The sequence below is a fragment of the Aptenodytes forsteri genome, unplaced genomic scaffold (assembly GCF_000699145.1).
Source record: "Aptenodytes forsteri isolate BGI_AS27 unplaced genomic scaffold, ASM69914v1 Scaffold163, whole genome shotgun sequence".
In the NCBI taxonomy this organism is placed as follows: Eukaryota; Metazoa; Chordata; class Aves; order Sphenisciformes; family Spheniscidae; genus Aptenodytes; species Aptenodytes forsteri.
The window spans coordinates 56,158-79,015 of NW_008795332.1; the positions used below are offsets into that span (position 1 = coordinate 56,158).

The window sequence follows — 22,858 nt, forward strand, 5'->3', positions numbered from 1 at the left end:
GCCCCGCGCCGTCCCCGGCGCGCTGGAGCGCTATCAAACAGGCAGGGAGTCTTGGAGCCACCCTCCGCACTGGATCGCCTAAAACATCATCAATCTACCGCAACCCGCCTTTATGTGAAAATAGCACAGTGAGGCTCTTCTGGAAGAAACACACACCCGACCTTACCTTGCCAGCTTCCCAGTTATGCTCCGCATTGATAATGTGCATGAACTGTCCTCGCTCAACCTAATTCCAGCATATCCTTAATTACGATTATAAATTACATGTTTTAGCTTACTCTGCTAACGTGTGATACCTTTATTTTAAGTCAACACACTAGAAAACGGGACAGACGAGCAGATGCTATTCAATCAATTAAAACTGCTGCTTACAAATTGGAAGCCAAAGAAATTCCTTAGCTTGTATTTTCTGTCATTTTGCAAAAACATACCTGGGTGACAAGGTTAAATCAAGCAAAGGAAATCCCTGGCACTTATCATCCACAGGCATTACTGATAAATTGTGCAGTGGAGGAATAAAGGATTACCTTCTGTATTTTTTCATTACACTTTTCTTTTGTTACAGAATACATAAATCCATTGTGGCACAATGTAATATGTATCATCGTGCTACACCTGTGGACGTTTCATAACGGCTGCCATGTCTGTGCAGTCAGGAATGATAAGTGAACCACCCGTGAATGTTAATGATAGTGATCATTCTGCGGTAACTTGGCTTTCCATCTTCTTTTACAGCCTCGGCGCTGGAGCCAGGGTGGCAAGGTTCAGAAGAGGAAAAAGAAAACAACAGAAGAGGCAAGAGCTTCGGCGGGCTGACGCCAGGGTGTTGCCTGGGGGGGGAAGGTGCTCAGAGGCAGCATGGAAACAAGCAGTGTCCTCTCCATGGGCTCTGATTGTGTAACAAAACAAAAACCCAACACTTAAGGACAAAAGGCTTCTTCTCTGAACGAGAAACAAACTTTTCCAAAAGCTGCCTTTCCAATCTGGTCCATTTTTTTTTAAATTTTCATACTGAATTGGAATTTATAGCACTTAGAGCTTGATGCAAAAAATGGTTGGCATGGTTGAAAGTGTCTGTGAATGACTAACAACGATTTCCACTTGATCAGCACAAAGTCAAAGTTAAGACTAAAAATCCCAGTTGATGCAATGTACTTAACTTAAGCTGGGTAATTTTTAAGATAAAGTGCATAGTGATATGAACCAGAATAACTATGCCAGCCACAATTTTTATTTTGAGCCCAAATGATCTTGCTTTCATGCATCTCAGGTTAGCCTTGGGTAACTCTATGCACTCTTGGGTTTAATTTGCTGTATTTTGACACTACTATAAGCAATCATTAGACATCTAACAAGTCAGCTTCCTGCTCTGACTCCTTTCTTGGGGTCCTACCCCTCCCTATTCACTATCCTGGGAGCCTACCTTCTTAACTTCAGCACCTACATTACTTCCTTAAATTTGCATTTTATGAATATTCTAAAATATACTTTGTAGGTTACCTGCACCCATGCAAAAACTGATAGCAGGCCTTTTGGGGAGTGCTTCTTTAGTCTAAGTAAAAAACACATTTCAAAGCTTTGAATTGAATTTGTAAATGTACCATGAAAGCCTGATATTTTAAAAGTGTTTTAAACCTTAATCTATCAGGTATTGCAGAGGTGCTGCTTTGAAAAATACATATATAATAGTCAAAGCAATTTAATCATCATATCAAAACAGAAAAAAGTGCTACAGAGCAGAGGAACTGTATGCCAAATTTCATCTATGTGCCAACTGGCAGCTGAGCTACAACTCCTAGAAACACCATTAGATCGAGTATGTCAAGTTGTGATAAAATTTCCAAGGGAAAAAACCCTAATGATAGTACAGATTTATTTTAAGCTACCTTCGTTCAGAGTCTTTCAGGTATTACTTCATCATCTCAAGAAGTCTGCATTTACATGAATGCAGTGCTTTGTTTGACTCCTCCTGACAAATCATACTCGACATCAAAGAGGGCTGTTTGCGAATGCCGTGTTTGACATTGGACAAAGTACTCCTTTCCACAACAGACATTTTCCAAAAACATAACTCGCTAGACTAATGGGCAGTTAGAAGCCAGAATGACTGCCCTCCGTCTTCTCCTTGTGTAACTTTGCCAGAGTCCTTGGAACTTGCCAAATTCGGTCATGCCTGCTTAGCTTGCTCGACTGATTGTGCCAGAAAAGAAAATAAGACACAGATGTATTTGAGCTCTTTGAGATGCCAGTAAGAGAGACAGCTAATGGCTTCATTTCGACCCTCCCCTACCAGCTGGGCACAGGTGGGGGGATAATGAGGTCCCTCTCCCTAATCAAACTCAATTATTTACTACTCTATATAGCCACAAAGACATTCGCATTCAGCTCAGAATATAAAATGCACTGTGGGCTACTTCCAACCGCTGCCACTGGGTATTTATAACTAACTCAAGTGGCTAAGAGTTTGCCTTGGCAGGAGTTTAAGTGTGTGAAGTTCTGCAAACTGTTTCTGCTCAAACATGTCCTGCTGAAACAGGGTCCCCGGCGAGGTTCCATAACTGTCAGCTCGATAACTGCACAACATCTGAAAATATATCCAATATGCAGGATGGGTGAGATCTGAAATAAAACACCATGCTTCATCATGAAGCTTCTCGGAAGCATCAACTTTTTTCAACAGTGATCCAATATTAATAAACATTACAAGTCACAAGCCTGACACAGCAGCGGCTGAAATACTTCAGCATGAGGAGGAAAAAAAAGAGATGCAAAATATAAAAACACAATTACATGCACTAGTAGGATGACAGGGAAGGAGGAAGATGTAGAATTTACAACAAATCCCTACAAAAATAAGACAGCACGCACATTTAAACACACAGTAGTAACAATCTTTTGATCAAGTGATGATCAAGTCAGTCTCTATTCTAGGAGACACATTAAAAATTCTAATTTAAATTAACTATTTACAAGTAAGTATTTACACAGGAAGTACAAGCAATTTCAAATTAACATGTGGACACGGAAAAAAAAACCCTCTCAGAAAAGCACTACTACTTATGATGCAGTTGTCCTACTTCTAATCAGCAGGACCTCCCAAGTTAGAGGAAGGTCCTCACACGAGCACAAATTATGTTAAAGCAAAAGATTTCACATTTCTTTTGCAGGTTTTGCAGCTGGACCTTAATCTGGCTACAAGCACCAGTCAGAGAACTGCTGGCCAGGCCAGGATCCTGCTGAGGTCTCTGGGCTCCACACAGGAACACCAGTTCCACCTCCTCCGAGCTAATGTCCAAAATCTGAGACCTCATGCGTTCATTGCATTTAAATACTAATCTCTATTTATGTACTGAGTACAGGCAACAGGGATTTAGGAGGCAGTTGACAAAGAAAGGGGACTTTTTCTAGAGGAGAAATCATCAACGATTTAGAATCTTCTAATGATACAGGCTTCTTAACTGGTCTACCTGCAATAAACACTCGTGATCCTTTTTGATTGCATGGAATTAAAATAGAATTTTCTATATACCTGCTGGAGTTTTTCTGGGGATACTGATAATGCAGGATTATCTTGAAGATAAAACAATCATAGAATCATAAAATTTTAAAAAAATCAAATTCATGGCAATAGCATTGACTCTAGAGAAATGCATGCAGGTGAGAGATATTCCCTCTTTCAGATAAAACATGCAGCATTCTTCAGTCAGGCGGAAAGAACTAAATATTCTGCAACTCCACAGATGGAAAAGGCAGTTGCCTGGCTCAACTGTGTGACTGTAACCTGCACAAACCAAAAATGGACCTTGTAATATGACTGGCAAGACTGCTTCATTTCCTCCTTGTATCAGCTTCCACATGACTGCATCCAGTTCAGCACAGCTGAATATGTTTACCTTGAATAACTTATTTGTAAATACTGTTGACAGAATATTTTATTTTCCAATGACCTAATACAGTGGAATGAAGTGAATGGGCCTTTGAGAAATACACGTGGGATTTCTGAAAATTTCTTTCAGTAGGACACTTTAGAACATCTGTAAGAAACACAGTCCACAATAAAGAATATAGAAATGTAACTAAATAGCTCAGAGATTTTTTTAAACGTCTGGTTACTCAAAACCAGAAGCAGCTGTATGGTTATGAAATGTAAGTAATCCTTTAGAAATTAAAAAAATGTCCAACAGCCAGGAAAACCCTATTAGCGTTTTCATTTCAAGAGATCCAAATACTCAATATTTTTCCCAAGTAAGAAGTGGCTTATGCTACTGGTAATTTGTTATAGTAATTAAGGCCTTCTGATGGTTTAAAAGATTTTTCACTCACAAATAAAGAAAAACAAGTGATCAAGCACAGTACATATCACTCAAACCCTAATTCACTGATAATGATATAGCAAATTCTTCTTGAGCTACAAACCAGACAGCTTCAAGTTTCAGAAGCAGATGGGGTCTTCCTCTTCAAAATTCTTCTGGACTTTAGAGTGGTATATCCAGTCCTATTCTAACTGGCGTGCTCATTTACTGCTCATTTCTCTCCTCAATCACTGCATTGTTATTAATGCACTCTGCAACTATTTGTATTTAAAATTACTTGCTTTTCAGTCCACTAAGTCTTAAAATGCAGATTTACTACATTTTCTATGAGTCTTTGATCTTCTGGACTTTAGAGTGGTATATCCAGTCCTATTCTAACTGGCGTGCTCATTTACTGCTCATTTCTCTCCTCAATCACTGCATTGTTATTAATGCACTCTGCAACTATTTGTATTTAAAATTACTTGCTTTTCAGTCCACTAAGTCTTAAAATGCAGATTTACTACTTTGTCTATGAGTCTTTGAAAGAAGATTTTGAAGTCTCTCATACGTGGAATACCCAAACGCCATGAGTACACTTTTTTTCCCCTGCTAAAATTCAATACATTTTCCCAAAATAATTAAAAAGTCACTAGCAAGATCAGTTCTCAATACCTGTTGAAAAGGGCTCTGGATATCCAACATGCATGACTTTATCATTTTAACTGCCTGAAGCTATTATATACATTATTTCATTTATTATTCAGAACATATTTTTTATAAATAAGCAGCATGGCTGGAGCAAAATGAAGATTATGATCTCAGACTTTGTGTAAATTCCAAATATTTACTAGCAGCAGTGCAACAATTCAACGTTCTCCACACTAATCACATGCAGAAGGGCTTATTTTCTTCTCTGTAGTTTTAGACTCACAATGACGGGCTCACACAAGTTGCTGCCAGCAGCATTTACTTTTCTACCTGCCCCGTGACAGATCCCAGACCAGGATCGTCTGCAGAGACGATGCCCCAGGGCATCGTCTGCAGAGAACCGTGAACACGTGCGCCCCCTGAATTTCGCTACATTCAGATGAAGAAAAGTAAAGAAAAAAAGACGCGGAGGTGGCACGGACACACAGGTACTTCCCAGTGATTGAGAAAGTTAGCATCCATACTCACATGCGAACAAAGAGCGACTGTTTGGCTGCCAGGCCGGGAGAAGAGTACTTTTCAACCAGCGCCAGGGTGCTGAAGCCAAACTTGTGAATGGGCTCATTGGAATCCAGGGGTGGAAAATCTGTGTCAACCTCACCGTCATCCTCAGCAATATGGAGACAGTAGGCATTGACGTTGTCACTGAAACAAAGACAAAACAAGTTCATTCAGGAGGGAAGCTAGACAACCGATTCAGTTCAGCCGATCAATACCAGTTGCTAAATGCTGTAGAAAACAAATCAGCAGACACGCCTATTACAGGAGTAATATACTTAAAAGCCACTGATGGCATGTATATAAATATGTCCCAACAAAGTCCCAACATATCTTGCTACCATAACCGTGTGGTAATAGAAAAAACCCCAAAACCTCAGAGTAAAGCAGTGAGTCTTACTTCATCGTTAACTGAACTGCAGGCAAAAGACTGGCAGTGATTAAAATACACCGAAGTCTATAAAAGTTTCATGACTTCATAAAGCTGGAAGCAATACTTCTCCATTTGTGTTCTCCACTTATTTATTTATATGACCATTACATTTTAGAATTAAAGACAAACAAGCAGTGTCTATCTATTTTTTCACAGATCAAGCAACTGTGGAAAAGTTTACTGAACGTACGCTTGAAAAGCTGAGAAGGCTCTCTGGCAGGTAAACAGTGTAATAAACTACAGGAAAAGTAAAAAAATCTGTTCAATGTAGTAGCAACGACTAGTAGAAAAGCTACCTTTTCTAAATACCTAAGAAGCCAAATCACTAAAAACAGTTAAAAATTAGTACAGACTAACAAGCAGAACTAAGTAACACAGAACGTTTTAAACAGATACAGTGTGAAGAAAATACGAAAGAAAAATCGAAGCCTCTTTCTTTCCACAAACAAAAGCCCATAGGGAAATAACTATCTATATAAAACAAACAGAGTATTAATCACATTTTCCTAATATTAAAATCTATTTAAAATGCTAATATTTAAATTATTGAGCTGAAAATAAGTATTCTTCTTATTCTAAATGTGCCAGCATTCAGGCATTTTCCACAGCCATGACGTATAGCTTGAATGTTCACGTGGCAGTGTGTTTCTAAACTCTGCAGTTTAAATTTGGAGTTTTAATTGCATGATTGATGCTTAAATTAATTAATTGCAAAGTGTATGCTAATTGTTTAATTGGTCGCTTGATCTATATAGATCATTTTTTGAATTAAATGAGTTGATTTACAAAGTTTATTGATTGGATGTGACAATGAATTATTTCGCTGACTACCTGATTTGCAATTTTCTCAATTAATTCACAAACCTTTCGTTGCAACTGTGCTTTATTCAGAGTGCTTAGTCCAGGTGATCTATATGCACCTTGTCACAACTAAGACATTTATTATATAAAACAGGGAATAATGATGCATTACTATTAATGTAAGCTGTAAATTTGCTAACAAAAAGGTAATCCAGCAATGTTTGTCACTATGAGTTTTGAAAATTCTGCAATACTATTAAAGAAACTTTCATGAGTCTCTGGACTGTTATGAAGAACTGGAACATTGCTGTAGAATTGATTTTCAACTTCTTCAGGAGTGCTTAAGTAACTTTTAGGGAAACCGGTGAAAGGTAGCGCTAGGAAGAGAATTCATACAGCACCAGGGCTCTGACAACCAGAGAAAGCCTACTCAGCCGGGAGGTTGTGTGGTTTGTGTTGGTGCCAGTCTCTTCAGGAACAAGCTAAACAAAAATGCTGTGAATAATATAGATACAGCTGATCCTGCTTGCGTAATGAGAAATGCCTGGCATGATTTTCGGGTCCTTCTCTTATTCTATTCAGATTTCTATGAATATAGACACCAAGCTCTGCATGCTCATTCTGTCCAGTTCAACGTAACTCAAAAGTCACCCCCCAGTCACCCGATTCCCATCTTCCCACAGCTGTGGTCCGTGCCTCACACTGCTGATTTCCTAACCTATTCGTTTGACAGAATTCTTCTATGTGCAGCCTGGTGCGCACTTAAAGATCTGTATAAATAAAGTTAACATTTTCATTTGGTACTTGACGCACTTGCGTAATTCTCATTAAAGCCAGAGGAACATACAGACATGCAGGCAACAGAACACATTCAGTGCGGTCTCAAAGCAATCCAAGTGCCAAAAAAAGGTGGTGGTGACAACAACTTATCTTCCACCAATTATACTGAAAATACACAATGTTGGTTAAATTCCATAGATTAAAGGGGTTACAAATGTTTTCAAACATGGAGTGGGCTCCTGAACATTAACACAGATTGTCACAATCTGCTGAAAAAACAAGTCCAATGGGTAAAACTGTTCTGCATTTTGAACCTCCACCAGGATGAGATCAAAGTCCCAAACTTTAGGCTTCAAATTACAAGGTGCAAAGTCTTGAGAATCCGAGTTTGCTATGGACAGAATGTAAAAGTTAAGTACAACAACTGACAGATGTAATAGCATTCTTAACTTCTAAAAATAGGAAGTTTATTTGAATTTTGCATCTCACTATTACTTTATTCCTAGAAAGGGATTTTGTTTATTTTTTGCAGGCAGAATCATTACAGCACATCTGTCAGGGGTTGGCAAGAGAATGGTCCAGTGAGTTATGACCAAAGTTCATATGTAAGAGGCCAGGAAGAGGGTTGCTAACGCTGTCAGTGGTTCCTCATACCGAGACACTGCATAGAGACACACAGAATACAATTATAACAAAAAAAGGCAGCCTGACTGAATACAAAACATTCTCAAAGCTGTCAGCTAGTACTCACTCATTTCAGACTCTTACATCTACCTTTTAGGAAAAAGAATTAGGCAGTAATATATTCTTTTCCTAAAGACGGAGGGGTTGTTTCTCTTAATTACAAAGTCTACAACCTCCTCATTATTCTCAAATTGTCTTACTAGTAGGTGTATTTGTCATTCTGCGTGCATTGTATATCAGATCTGAAGCATTCTCTATATGTATTTTAGCACAGTGTCACAATGATCCTGATTTTTTCTTTTTATGCTCTAAACTGACTAAATCAGGAACAAATGGCAAATGCAGAATGTGCAACCTACACAAGCTCTTTCCTTATTTGGAAATGATGAGCATTAGCCTACAGTTAAATCAATCCTTGCTACAGGACAGGCAGTCAGCAATGCTAAAAAAAGATGATGGAGACATGAGAAATAATTAAGAACTACACAAGAAAACAAACTTCTTGTAATCTTGAGGCTCTGCCCCTTCCTCTGAGCATCTGTACCCAGATTCTCAATTGCTGCTGCTAGACTGTTCTTGGGAACTCATGCCTCCATTATTTATTTTATTATTTCTGTCCTGAGATTTGATTACACTAGACAGCCTCCTTGGTCATGATCACTCTTTGACACATCATAACATCTTGTCCTTCAAGGCAGACAGTGACATTCATTTCCTCCCACTGCTGACTTTTGCCGTGGGCAATGATGTTTCATGGAATACCTCTACTCACGGGCATTGTTCCATTCGAGGTGTGCTGTGCTCCTGAAAAATATACATGTGTCCAAAGGTTGACATTAGTGGTGTCTTACTTGTTAAAAAATAAGCTAATCATACAAAAGGACACTTTTTTGAACTTATGATATAACAAACAGAAATTAATAACAGCAAATGAAATGGCACCATCTGCAAATAATTTTATATTTCTTCTCCAGTGTAAAAAAAAAAATGACAAATCAAACCAAAGTGTTTAACCTCTGAAACACCTCATGTTTGTTGAGAAGAGCTAAGGGAAATCCTATATCCAAGGCAACAATATCCATGAAACTGTTTTCAAGAGGGGCTGCTTTTCCGTGTTGCCCTATATCTACTAAACAGAAATCAACTAATCCTAAAGAAGGGCAGTTCAAGCGACCTCTCACCTCCCTTTCCCCCTCACAATTGTGCTACAACAGGAGAGAAGACTACTGAGTCCTCAAACACTTCTGAAAAATGCTGAAAGAGCAAACTGTAAAATTCAGTACCAAAAAAACCCATTCATCAAACATTCCAGGAACAACAACAAAGTGAAAATTGGCTCCTATAGATATTCCAGGAACAACAAAGTGAAAATTGGCTCCTATAGAAAAAAACCAAACAAAACTGTTAACCTTCTTTGCACCACAAAAGTCACACGCTATTATCTGTTACTAAAAAATCCATAATAAACTATTTTAAAGTTCTTATTTTATGTTCTATGATCCAGAAAAAACTGAAGTATTTCACAGAACTGTTTTAAAACCAAAGTTGCTCAGATGAGTGGCTCTGAAGTACCTGTTTTATATACCTTATGTCACCTACCACGATAAAGTAACGGCTCTTACTAAACAACACTAGCTAACCAGCACAGCAAATCCAATCCATTATTTAGTCACTGAAATCTTAGGGGCAGATAAGCAACGATTACCAAAGATACTGAAAAATCCATTGATTAACTGAAGCTAAAATTTCTGAGGACAACACAGATGCTGCTCTTTATAGCAAAGAGCCAATGTGACTGAGGTCAAAGTCTTGCAGAAATTATAAAATACTGCATGACAGAGGTTTTTGAATTAAAGAATGCAATTTTATCCACAATTTCAAAGAAAATTGGTATTTATTTTGTTTTCAGGATCCTTATTCGTGTATCTTTATTTTAGCGCTATCTCCAGGATGATAACCTGGAAAGAAAAGCACCTTTAGCCCTATTCCTGTCAATTCTTAGAAAAACAGAAATATTTTAACACGTGTATAATGAATTAAAGTCATTATGTCAGCAAAATGACAGCAGAAAGCAAGTAAGTGATAATGCTGAAGTTCTATGACAGAATTCTGACTTGTTTTCAGGTACACTCACTATGGCTAAAATCTGTTCTATGGTTTCAGCAGAACACTAACAGTACTTCCAAGACACGCTGTCACCCAGTAGAGCGATTCCTCTCTCTATGAATCTGTAGGAGGAACCGGCACCGTGCAGGCAAAACAGTCAGAGTCTGGGTACTTTCTCTCGGAACAAAGAAGAGAGGGAGTTACAGATGAGTTCTGGATTTTATTTGACATCCTTGTGATCTTAGCCATTAAGAACACTACCAAAAAATAGATGGGACATAAAATAAAAAATGTCTCTGTGACACCAAAAGAGATAAGATTTATATTATTTTTACATAGAGTGTTTTGAAATTATGATTCATTTACAGATCTATGGTTTCATATGCTTATCATTATACAGTACCCGGTAGTTTAATTGAAAGAGAAATGGATACAGATGCATGTGTACTGCTCAAAAGGAAATACTGATAAATGTGTAGGTGGTTTCTCTAAGATTTATCTATAAAAACATCGACATGGAAATCCATTTCATTATGCAAAAAGGCTGCAGAGGAGAAAATTAGAGATCAAGAGGTAGTAAAGAAAGAACATTACTTCAGTTTTGGTTCCCGTCCCTCACTTGTATATTGCCAGCATATTAGTCCAATCAGGTCATGCACCTTGGCATTCGCTATCGTCACAACTGTCATGGGCTGTAGTTTGTCTTGGCTTGTGTGCAGGGGGAGGTAGACATCAATTTTTTTGGTTGCCGTTGTACCAACATGACCCTGTCGAGAAAATATATTTCATTAGAATGTATAAAAGAAAAAGTATGACAGAGCTAATACAAAACCTGGTACGGATGGAATTCTTTTCAGTAGGAAGATTAAAATACACTGCTACAACTTAAAATTGGAAGAAGTTTGAACGTCTAAATTCCAATTCTTTTACTGCTGTTTAATGTATCTGTAAAAATGATATGAAATATTTGGCAACGATTTCACAGATTTCCATAAAAAGTCTGCAAGATCCCGTGTTCCTGCAGGATCCACAAAAAAAAAAAAAAAAAAAAAGGGAATAAAAAGGGGGGGATGGGGGGGAAGAGAGAACTGACAAGCCTACCCAAAACTTCAAACCCATTATTCCATCAGCATTTAATACTAGCATTACCCTTGTTTCTACATTTCTGCCTTCTTCTGTATTTCTTTCCCACTACTTGAAAAGCTCACCTCCCTCGCGTGCAGAACTACCAACTTACTGTGCCTTATTCCTACAGCTAGCACCCCCTCTCTGGTGCCTGGGCACAGGTGAGGCATCTTCCATGGCAGTACCAAAGCAGCCTGTCTCATCACGTTACTCTAGTTCTGGAACATGCCAGGATTGCCAATGCTACTTGCTTTTCAATGTTCTAGTTCCCCTCCAGCTTTAGTTTGGGACTCCTCTCATCCTCCTCCTTTCCCCTTTGCCTTCCTTCCCCTGCTGCTATACCAAAAGGAGTCAAAGGCGCTTGCACCTGGATGCACAGTGGGATAAAACGCAGGGAAACTCTCGGCATACATAAAAGGGGAGGCTGGAGCCTGGCCAGCACATTCCCACAGAAAGGAGGAAAAGCTGGCAGTGGTCTGCACACACAAATCAGCGAGACCTAAACTTGAATCTTACAGACGCCAACAATTCAGAAACAGTTACTAAGCTCAGAGCTTAGGTCGCAGCCAGCCAGACACCACAGACTGCTCATCCAAGGGAAATCAAACAGGTAACGCAACCTAAGCAGAGAACCGTGGCAAAAATGAATGTCGATCATGCGTGGAGGTTAAGATGACGTTTAAAAATAAACCTTAGGCTTGACCTTGGTTTGCCAAGAGAAGAACAAAATCACGCATACAACTGAGCCATTAAACTATTTTGAACTATTTGAAGACAACGAAGAAGGATTAACTAATATTGGCTTTTTTTAGAACTTACTGTATTTAAAAAAAAAAAAAAAAAAACTATTTGGCACTGTGAAGATTAACAATTAAATAAAACATAAAATACCCCGCAACATAAAGATCTGTAAAGTTTGCGTTACAAGAAAAAAAATGTTTAATCTACTGCGGATAGGACTGCACTTTTAAATCGGTAATCTTTTAAACAGACAAAAGATTGTACATCCTGATCCCCTCTTCAAAAGCAGCCCTGATGTAACTACGTATCTCTATCTCTCTATATACATATACGGGCCTTGAGAGAAGAAAGTATTATTTGAATTAATCACTCGGAATTCTAAGTAACAGAATAAAAGGATTCAACACTATAAATCTATGATGAGAGTATAAAACAGGGAGTTAAATGCCATGTGCTAATTTCAATATATTGTTAAAAACCATTTGATCCTTCAGTGTGATTATGAATTAGAGAAATAATAGAAATTTAAAGATTAAAGTTATTCATAGTAGCATAGCTAAAAGTATTATTAAAATCTGTCCAAATATAATGAATTTGTTTTTTAAGAAAGCATTTTTATAGTGCAGATGCCTCCTCTTCCCATGTTTTTAAGGTAAGAAGAAATTGTTTTTACTCATTTAAAAGGAAACGATAGATTTGTAACAGAATATGGGACATTCCTTCACCTTGTTTGGATAAGCCTTAACAAGCCTTTGGATGAGCTAGCGAGCTGGTGTGCCTGAGACGCTCTGAGATACCACCCACACCCACGGCCTTACCTCTCTGAGGAAATCATTAACACAACATTACTACAACTGCTAAAAAAATAAGGGTTTTTTGTTTTCTCTCTTTCTCCTCTTGCTTTCCTACTTACAGGACTTATTTTTAAGGGGAATTAAGCTGGCATCAGGTAATGAATCGCTGGTCTCAAAGTCTATCCCTGTCTTTCCCCAGGTGCAAACACTAACCAGGGGAATGTACGAACACGCACGAGGCTGTGAGCATCGCTCACATCATGGTCATGACTGGAGATACCAGCCAGAACGGGAGACCTGTTGTTTCAACTACATTTACATTTGAATGAGTAAATAGCAGTTATCAAGGAAATTAATGTGACTCCTTGGCATGCTAAGTTAGTTACATACTTAAATCCAAGGATGGCAGAATCATAAGTAATGCTTAGTCCTGATAATGGAAAACCCAAGAAAAATTGACAACCAGATGTAAGAGTCGATGCCAAGGTTACAACTGATGTACACAACATAAAACCAGAGAAGGAACAAACGAGCCGAGAACTGTAACTAATAACCAAAAAGACTAGATTATTCCATTAGCCACTACTACAAGTACAGACTGTTTTATAAACTCATAATCCAATAAACACATGTACTTATAAAATAAACACATCCTAGGGACCCTGATCTTACAGCTATCACAAATAAGACGGTAACTTTCCTTGGTCTACCTTTCACAGCGCTTCTCTCCATTCTTTGCCCTACGCTGTGCCGTTGCTTTGTGTTTGTTGTTTTTTAAATAAACTTTTCTTTGTTCTTCCCCATCTCTAAATCTCCTCTACCTCCTCCGGTCTATTTTTACCGTCTTGCTTGTCCCAACTCCCTCCATTACCGATATCCTTGTTCTCTTACTCACAGACACTCAGCATGAACATCAAGATGACAGCTGACTTAAGCCAGGGGTAATTCGTACATGTATTAGGATTCCAACTGCTCTTCGAGCAAGGGGAGCAATACCACCAGCAGCAGGACTGGGAAACGGCTCAAAAGCATCACTATTACACTTGGGATCTTTAAAAAAGTGAGTGAAATATTTTTACTGATTAACAGTGCTGTAAAACTGATTGCCATAAGATATTAGAGAGGCTGAAACCTGAGATTTGGAAGCTGATTAGACTTTCTGTTAGTAACGAGAACATTCGTTGTCACGTTAGGTAGGAAACATTAATATGGCCTATAAACACATGGGTCAAGGCTTAGACTGATCAATCACCTAGTCAAAGGGGTCTGGAGGAAATCACCACTGTGTTTATCGCAAACTGGTGATATTTGTTCTGAACGAGCATTAGAAATCCAAAACACCAGGTACCTGTCTACAGGACGGAATGAATCCATATTCTTAGTCTGATCCTGCAAAATATTAATTGTGTGGGAAGTCCCACAGAGCTCAATTACTTACCTGTGCAAAGCTTATTAGGTAAGGATTTGTAGGTGGTGGGACTGAATAAAAGGGATCCAATTGTTAGTCTCAGTGGCCAAGAGTCAAAGACCTAGCCACGCTGGATTTAACTAGTAATAACTTGTGGGTTTTATATGGTGCTTGTAGTCTCTTCTTCAGGAGGAATCATTCAGAACCAGATTACAGACACTACTGGAAGCATAATTACTTTTTTCTCCCAACTAAAAATTGTATTCCAACTGTAAATGCTGAGGAGACCCAGAAGATAAAGTACAATTACCTATATTCAAAAAGGCAGCATCAAACTTTATTAATAGATCCTGTATAAAATTCAATGGAAAATCTATTCAGGGCCAGGGGCCCTACCATTTGGAGTTTCCTTAATAGCCTCCAATAAATCTGGGAAGCATAAAGGGGCTGTTAAATTAACATTTTCCTGATCTGTCACCTGTGGCATAGTTAATTTGTCAAAAAATTCTTTTAGCTTGTCACTGGACACTGTATATTCTGACAAATGAAGTCTGGAATAAAATTGACAAAAGATCTCGTTAATTTTCTAGGAAATCACAAATCTGATTCCATTAAGCTTTTATTGTTAGAAATGTTATATTCCACCAATCCTTTAAGGAAGTGAGGAGTAACTGGATACACAGAAAACATACAATAAATCAGAAAATTTTCTTAGTATTTTTATTAATGGATTCTCTTAGGGCTACCTCGTGCTTTCCTACACTCTGATCTTATGAAAATTTCCATTTGCTATTTCTAGAGCATTTTCATCTCACTCAAAGCAAAGATGATGTTTCATCATCTGCAATTCGTTGGAGGAGACATGGCGCTGTGCGGCGTACACAGGCTCAAAGAGGCAAAAACCCAGGGATACTATTTCCCAAATTATTGCTAATGTGCTATGCACATAAACAAATAAATTTAATTTCTTTATATTTCTGTTTTCTCTATCTCTGTCATCAGAATTCTTGGTGGTTGGCACATCGTAGTTCTTTGGCACATTACAGCTATTCTTTTCTGTTGCTATTCAAGAGCTGACAGAATTATGTCCGTTATTTGACATTGCTGAAAAGTACAGTCTGCTGAATTCACAAACTTTCTGCTTTCTATTTTTTTATAATTTAAGTTAAGCAGATCAATGTATATTTATGCACTTTGATAATGAGCAGCGGCTAAACTTAGGAAAGTTATTCCCGTTAATAAACAAATTTCTTCTGAAAGAACAACTTGGTATCTAAGACTACTGCTCCTGTGAATCCACGCTTCTCGTGTTGTCTAAAATATACACAGCCACAAAACAGTGCAGTAATATTTGGGGATATATAATAGCAGCAGCCGGGCTAATTACAAGAACATAAATAGCACCAACAGCACATACATATGTTGCTGGTACTTCTAGACAAGAGTATGAGTGAAGGATACAACAGGCAACTCAAATGATGAATTTTCATGGATTTTCTAGGATTGTATTTGCAAATTGTGGTGTTTAATTATATAAATACTGGTTACTACAATTATGACAGGAAAACTGCATATAGAATGATCTTCATTGGCTACATGTAATTTTAGAAATATCTGTATCATTAATGTTCTGTAATAAAATTAATATGCTTTAAATATAAACACAGTCAATTAAATTAAAAAAGAGAAAAATACATATTTAAACTCTATCAATAATAAGAAGTCTTTCTAAGATTTAAAATCAACTTTTAACCAAAGTCCATGAGAAAATATATACCTCCCTCCAATACCAGATGATGTATATCTTGAACTGATTACTGTAGGGCCATTAATCTTCTTCTAGATGATATAGGAAGTTTGGTACAGTTCTGCCCATCCCTAAGACAACTTACTCCTAAACACAGTTCTGAAGTACCTGCGTAATGGAAAGCTAATGAAACAGTCATTGAGAAAAATGTCTACGCTGTATCCTTCTCACTTCTGATTTGCTTCGCTGCACACCACAGTAGAAAATTAAAACAAAGTCCATAAACATTTCTTGGAGAAAAGTGATTAATTTTCAACAATAATAATTTACGGCATCTTCCTGTACAACAGAGTTCTGTGACTAAATGTTATATCGCTGTAAGATTAGATGTTCTAATGATATAATGCAAAGATTTTACCGAATCATTATTTAGTGGGAGTCATAAAAACCTCTTAAAATTAATCTTTCATGCACATCTAGCTTATCCAAAGTTAGCATTTAATTAGATGGCCTTGGCACGAATGAGCTTACTACTTTATTTGCTCAATCAGTATATGTCTATTCAGTAATTATAATTAATTCAAGTCATTGACTCACCTCCCAGCAAACAATGCTAAACACTACACAAAATGGAAATAAATGCTTATCCTTTTCCAAATGTAAAATTTCTTCTCACTTTTAAACTCAGTGAAATGTTTTTTGTTTTAGGTGACAGGGTATTTAATATACTACACGATCCAGCAATCACCTCCTAAACTTACTCACACATGCATTTAAACAACGTATAGGAAATACATGAAGGGGAAAAAATTGAAATATATTAACTCAGCATTTACAACACAAACAAAAGTTCTAACAGATTAGAGCACAGATGTTTATGGCGATACGAAGGACTATTTTTCTGAGATGACCATTGAAAAGCATTGTTTTCTAAGATCTTGACTTAAAAAAAAAAATTTAGAGCAATTATTTCTTCGTCCAAAATAAGTGGGAATAAAACAGTCAGTCATATTCACTCATAAGGAAAACAGCTTTTGAGGGGCTGAGTAGAAAAAAACAAGGGTCGTCTTAAAAAAAAAAAAAAGGATAATTTTTTTTTTTTTTTTTAAGTTGAGATGATCAAATATCTTAAAAGCTTTCAATAAGCATGTGGCAGAAACCCTCATACTGTAGCGCAATATAATGACACTACCGGCATATGGTTCAGAGCGAGCACACTGGCAGCAGAACAGGATGATGAACACCTTTATCAGCCTCAGTATCCGAGACCACACTACCCAGCAGTGAAACATGTAGCTGCAACTAGTAGATTTTGGTGCGGTGAGTAGAACGGCATCTAACATAGTATGACGGCTAAATATTTATAACATAGTCTGTTCATTTTATTTGCACAGTATTATAACAGATCTAGAGAAAATGCCCTTTCAGTTGCATATTATATTAATATTTAGAGGCATAACGCTAAGTCTTAGTGTTCGTATGAAAGTACAGGGTAGTTCTACCCCTTTTATTCTGCAACGCACCATACCACACCCTACTGTGGTGAAATAAGAACAGTATTTATTTCATCAGGCAGTTAAGCCAGTATTGGTATTTTTCATTACTACAGCCATATGATTACTGTTGTTATTCTTAAGTCATTTTTGGAAAATACCACCAGTGAGGCCACTGGGACAACTGACTCAACACCGGCAGCAGGTGACCAGGCTACATTCACACACCTGCCAGTCCTCACAGTTTTTCAATGACGCTTCAAAGTTGTTCCTTTCTGAGGAGTGGATTCTCCTTTGCGCCATCCCAGCTTGTGCTACAGAGTTAGCAGATCACAATGTAAAATTCCATTAACACTGTTAAATACTTAATTTATCTTATTCACACTGCCACTATTCATAAAAATTTAACCCAGTAATTTCCTGTTATGCAAAGCATAACAAAGTATGAATATTTAACTACAAGGTAAATAACACGCTATTATTTTTTATTCTAAATTGTTGACTTCACTTAGCATGTCTGCTTTGTATAGCACCACACTATTTTTCAATTAAAGGTCCAGATGTTTCAAAGGCTCCAGTAGGCAGCAGCAGTTATGAGAAATGCGTTATCTGCATTGCAATGATCACTACAACATCAGCTCCAGGCTGCATTAACATACTCATGTTTTATTCTAGCCCCCCTCCTAATGTACCAGTTAATTATACAACACACAGCTGAGAAACATAACCTCCAGAGCTGGACAGTTTCCTTCCACGCTTCCACCTGAACAAATTTTTATATGCACCTCAAAACTATGATTTACATATATAACCACATAATCAAGTATCCCAAATTACTGCCTGTTCCTTCTTGGCATTGACTCCCACAATTAATAAAACCATGTAAGTCCTGAGCAAAGAATAAGACATATAATTATTGTAACAGCATATTTCAATCATATTAACATGCATTTATTTGTACAACTCACTTTAAATTAAAAAATGTTTTACTTAAAAGTGCTATGATTATGATTTCTTGTTATTACTTTTTTCTGACAAATTTTATTTGGAACGGAGGGAGAAACCCCGAGTCCGTCCCCTTTGCAGCCCAGGCCTCATTTACTTTCATATCTGTATCGGGTTTAGGACAGACGGACGCAGTCCATCTTTAATCCTGTCGCGCTCGGATGGCACCTCGCCAGGAACGAGAGCACCTCCTGTGCAGCAGGTCAGCACACTCCCTGCGGCACCGCCCAAGCCAAACACGGGACCCGGAGCTGCCTTTCTCCAGAGGGCTGGATTTCACAGCCACTGCGACGGCACTGAGCTAACCATGGATATTAAACCCTTATCTATTCAGTTCCAACAGTTCTGCTGAAGAATGAAAACATGTATTCAGATTTATCAAAATACGATTGCTATATTTGCAACAAAAACGCATTCATTACATGAAACTATCCTTAGTTTCCATGTAGTGAAGAGAAGGAATGGCCTACTTTAGAAGAATTATTTATATTTTACTTAGTAATAAACATTACAATTTAATACTGAGGAATAGAGTTATTCTTTGTAATAACAAAATGCAACGAAAACTTATAATTAAAACTACACCATAAACATTATTTGTACATTAAGAAATAAGCCATGATATATTTTAATGAACAGATGCTATACAAAAGATAAATGTTTTCAGAAATATTCAATCCTTAAACAGATCAGCCTCTAATCCTATGCTTCTGTTGCATAAAGCAGACAGCTTAAGTTCCTCGAGGACATTAGCCAACCTTAGGTGGAACATTTTTAATACATCACCATGTCACTTTTTAATGTGCCACAATCTATTAACCACATGGCAAACTAACAGGGATTTTTAAAATATGGGTTTTATAGCTTTGTGCTGGTGATTAATTAAATAAATAGCCAGCGTTTCACAAATCATCCCTCTAATTAGTCTAAACCAGACACTTTGCATTCCCTGGCATTATTGCCATCTGAAGCTCACAGAAGGGCAGTAGCGTTACGAGGACGAGTCTGTGCACTCCGGAGCGCATCGTCACCACGCAGCCCTGGCTGGCACGGCACCGCACAGCCCCGAGGCGGAGGTACCGTCTTCACAGGTGCTGCAGTCAGCTGGAATTTGACTCCAGCTGCTTGGAAAAGATGTTCTGTGTAATTATTCTCCCTCATCCTGAAGGAAACAATCGAGATAACAAAGAAAACAGAGCTGTATCTGGAATTTGACCTGAAGTAGCGAAGTTGTATGTTGCAGAAAATGAACAAATATTAAAGGCAGATGCTAGAAAAAAAATTTATGAGCTAAATGATACATTTTCTGTCAAAACATTTCAAAGTTGAAGCTACAACTAATTACATGCAGCCCATTCAAAGAAGCCAAGTAAGGCTTATCATTAAAATGACTCAATTATTCTTAAAAAGAAAGAGAAAATAATCTGTAAAACCTGCCTGAAATCTCATCATTTTTACTGTGCCTACCTAGATAGATCATTTCGCCCAGAGCTCAAATTAAACTCTTAATAGTTAATATGTTCAAGTTTTACTACAGGATTTTCTCCAAATTATTAACAACTGGAATTTCCTATCTAGGAAGTTTTTTATATGGAAATATGTTCTGCAGTGTTTAGTGACACTATCACAACAGCTTTTTCCCCCTCAATTTAAAAACCATCAGAGAAACGGAAAATGATGTAGCAGTCAGGCTGCTCATGAAGATGGGATTTTATTTCCTCTGCCAGGTGACCTCTTTCTCAGCATCGGTCACTAAACTTGCCCCTTAAACCAAAGTTTCCTTATACGCGGGAAGATATTTGCATTATTCGGCAAGGCTCAAAGAACAAGTAACACCCCGCTTGGACAGGGACGTCACTTGGGCTGCCAGGACACCAGGGCACGGTCCAGTCCACCGTGCCCACGCCGCGAGGGGCAGGCGCTGGCTGCGACACCCAGGTCTGCCCGGAGCACCCCAACTGCGGACCACTGCAAGAACTGCAGAGCTGCTCGTGACACACGATGCCGACTTGCATGTTACTCCCTCCAACTTTGTTATTATGAGCAAAAAGTCATGGGATAAAAAGCGCAGCCTTGAGAAAGTGATCTATGACAAATAATCCTAGGGCTGGATTACACCAAGAAAAATTATGTAGAATTTGACTTGGTTATATCAGTTGTCAGTGAGGTGTATCAATTTAATCAAACTAAATTTAAAGAATTGTGCTTCCAGCAATATGGTCAAAGTTTTGTACCGCAAAAATTATTAACAAAAGAATAAATGCCTTCATGCTCTGTTAAATAAAACTATTTGCTCTTCTTGCAAAAAGAACAGAATCCAATTCCAAGAAAAATCCTAAAGCCTCTTCAGTGAGGGATGTCTCAGCCGCCTCTTCAGTTTGATGATTTCTCTTCAGAGCTCAAGAAACAGGGCAACCCTGCAATACCGGGGTCGACTGCCAAATTGCATTTAACGCTGCCGAGCCACTCCCGAGTTCCTCTCGCAGCCACCCCTCGCCAGAGGAGCAGCAGCAGCAGTTTGGGTCTGGCACGTCCACCGAGCCCCGCAGCGAAGGGGCTACAAGCAGCACAGGGCGAGCCGCTCCTGGGAGCACGGCGGAGGAGGCGCTGCCTTCCCAGCACCGAGAGGGTAACCAAGAGCAAGGTAGCCGAGAAAAATGATCTTCGCATATAGAATAAAGAATCGCAAGACCTGAGACTTAATTCTACCCCATTACCAGCAACTAAAAAAAAAAAAAAAAAAAATTCCTCACACCTGCAACACAAGTTCAGACCTTGGATTTATCCTTTCAAGAAATCTGAAGTTCTAATTAACTGTATTGATAGTAACCTAACAGATTTTCTGTGGCTGACTTCTCTCTTTGTTTTTACTAGCAGTATGACTGCAAAAAGAATTAACTGGCTGTGAAAATTTTATACCGCTTCTTTTGGAAAATAATATTTACATTACATATAAATGTGCACCAAAATTCTACGTTATTTTTCTAATTAAGTACTGTTTGCCCTATTATTGTGCCCACAAAATTACTTTTATAAATATATTTTACACAGCATATAATATACATTCTGAAACAATACAACTGACTCCTAGACTTTGAGTTGAGAAAAAACCTGGACTCCCAGCTTTCTGCAGAATTAATATTCTCATAATACTTTTCAGAAGACTGGCCTAGTAATTCCAGTATGGCTAAAATCTCTCTGATAATTATACCCTATCTCCATAAATTTTCTTTACACTTTTATCTGGATACAGAAGAGATCTTTACTTCCTACTCATAACTATTCTCATTCAGCACTAGTGCTACATTTCTCTTTGAAAGTGCTCCTTTAAAAAAGAGTCAGTAGTGTACGACAAGCTGTGAGCACAGCTGACATCATGGAAAGGCTGGGTTCTTGCTTGAGGTCATTTTGAGCCAGAAGCCGTTTAAACTAATTATTTAAAAAAAAGAAATAAATGCATTCTGCACGTGGTAGGGAATCTGTATCAGCATTCCAGATGACCACAGTATTGGGGAAAGAAGTCCAGGACTAATAATATTAAGACTTTTTAACTGTTACATTACAACTCTATCCCAGAAACTGAGTAGGTGCTGGTACGCTACTTTTCCATCCACCACAAAGTACCAGTTTAACAAAAGGATCTCTCCCACACAGCTGCAATAGCCACATGTCATTTAAGTGGTACCTTTAAAAAGATTATTAAAAATTTAACCTTAGGAAGCTTTTGCCCTTAAAATACTGCACGTGAAAATGCTCTGATGGGCTAGTTCAAGCATGTTTAATTGACGCAGGATTAAAACCTGTTCTCCTGCAGATGACACTACCAAAAAAAACCCCCAGAACCCCACACCACTCTGAAATGCAAGATACAGTAAGAGGGCTTCACAGCACTTTCTGACATAAAGTGTTTTCAACATTTTTTTCCCCAGGACTTAGGCCTGTATCAGCCTAAGGTATAATAAATTCAATCTCCATAGAAGGCTGAGAAACATTTTTTGTTAGTGAATCGATTTTCCTCATCTTTAATGAAAGCTTTACTAGTGTTAGGAAGGTAATGAGAATTATTTTCCTATTTGTTTCAGATAGGCAAATAAAGGAATCTTACATGGAAAAAACCAGACCATTATATTGCCTTTATAAATTCTTAGTGGGGAATATTTAATAAAATCTTAAATAAAAAAGTAGTAATTTAATAAAATCTAACTTTATAATGGAAACAAGAATAAAACAATTACCACTC

General features: G+C 37.9%; 1 protein-coding gene across 3 annotated transcripts in view; it reads right to left on the reverse strand.

Annotated features, from left to right (window-relative positions):
• MAPKAP1 (mitogen-activated protein kinase associated protein 1) overlaps positions 1 to 22,858 on the reverse strand; it is a 99,110-nt gene that overhangs the window by 51,762 nt on the left and 24,490 nt on the right. For all 3 annotated transcript variants that reach the window (XM_009280090.1, XM_009280091.2, XM_009280092.2), the window contains exons 4-5: positions 10,900 to 11,072; positions 5,472 to 5,648 (exon numbers count right to left, since the gene is read on the reverse strand). In XM_009280090.1, coding sequence (XP_009278365.1) covers positions 5,472 to 5,648; positions 10,900 to 11,072 — 350 coding nt within the window. The remainder of the gene's footprint in view (positions 1 to 5,471; positions 5,649 to 10,899; positions 11,073 to 22,858) is intronic.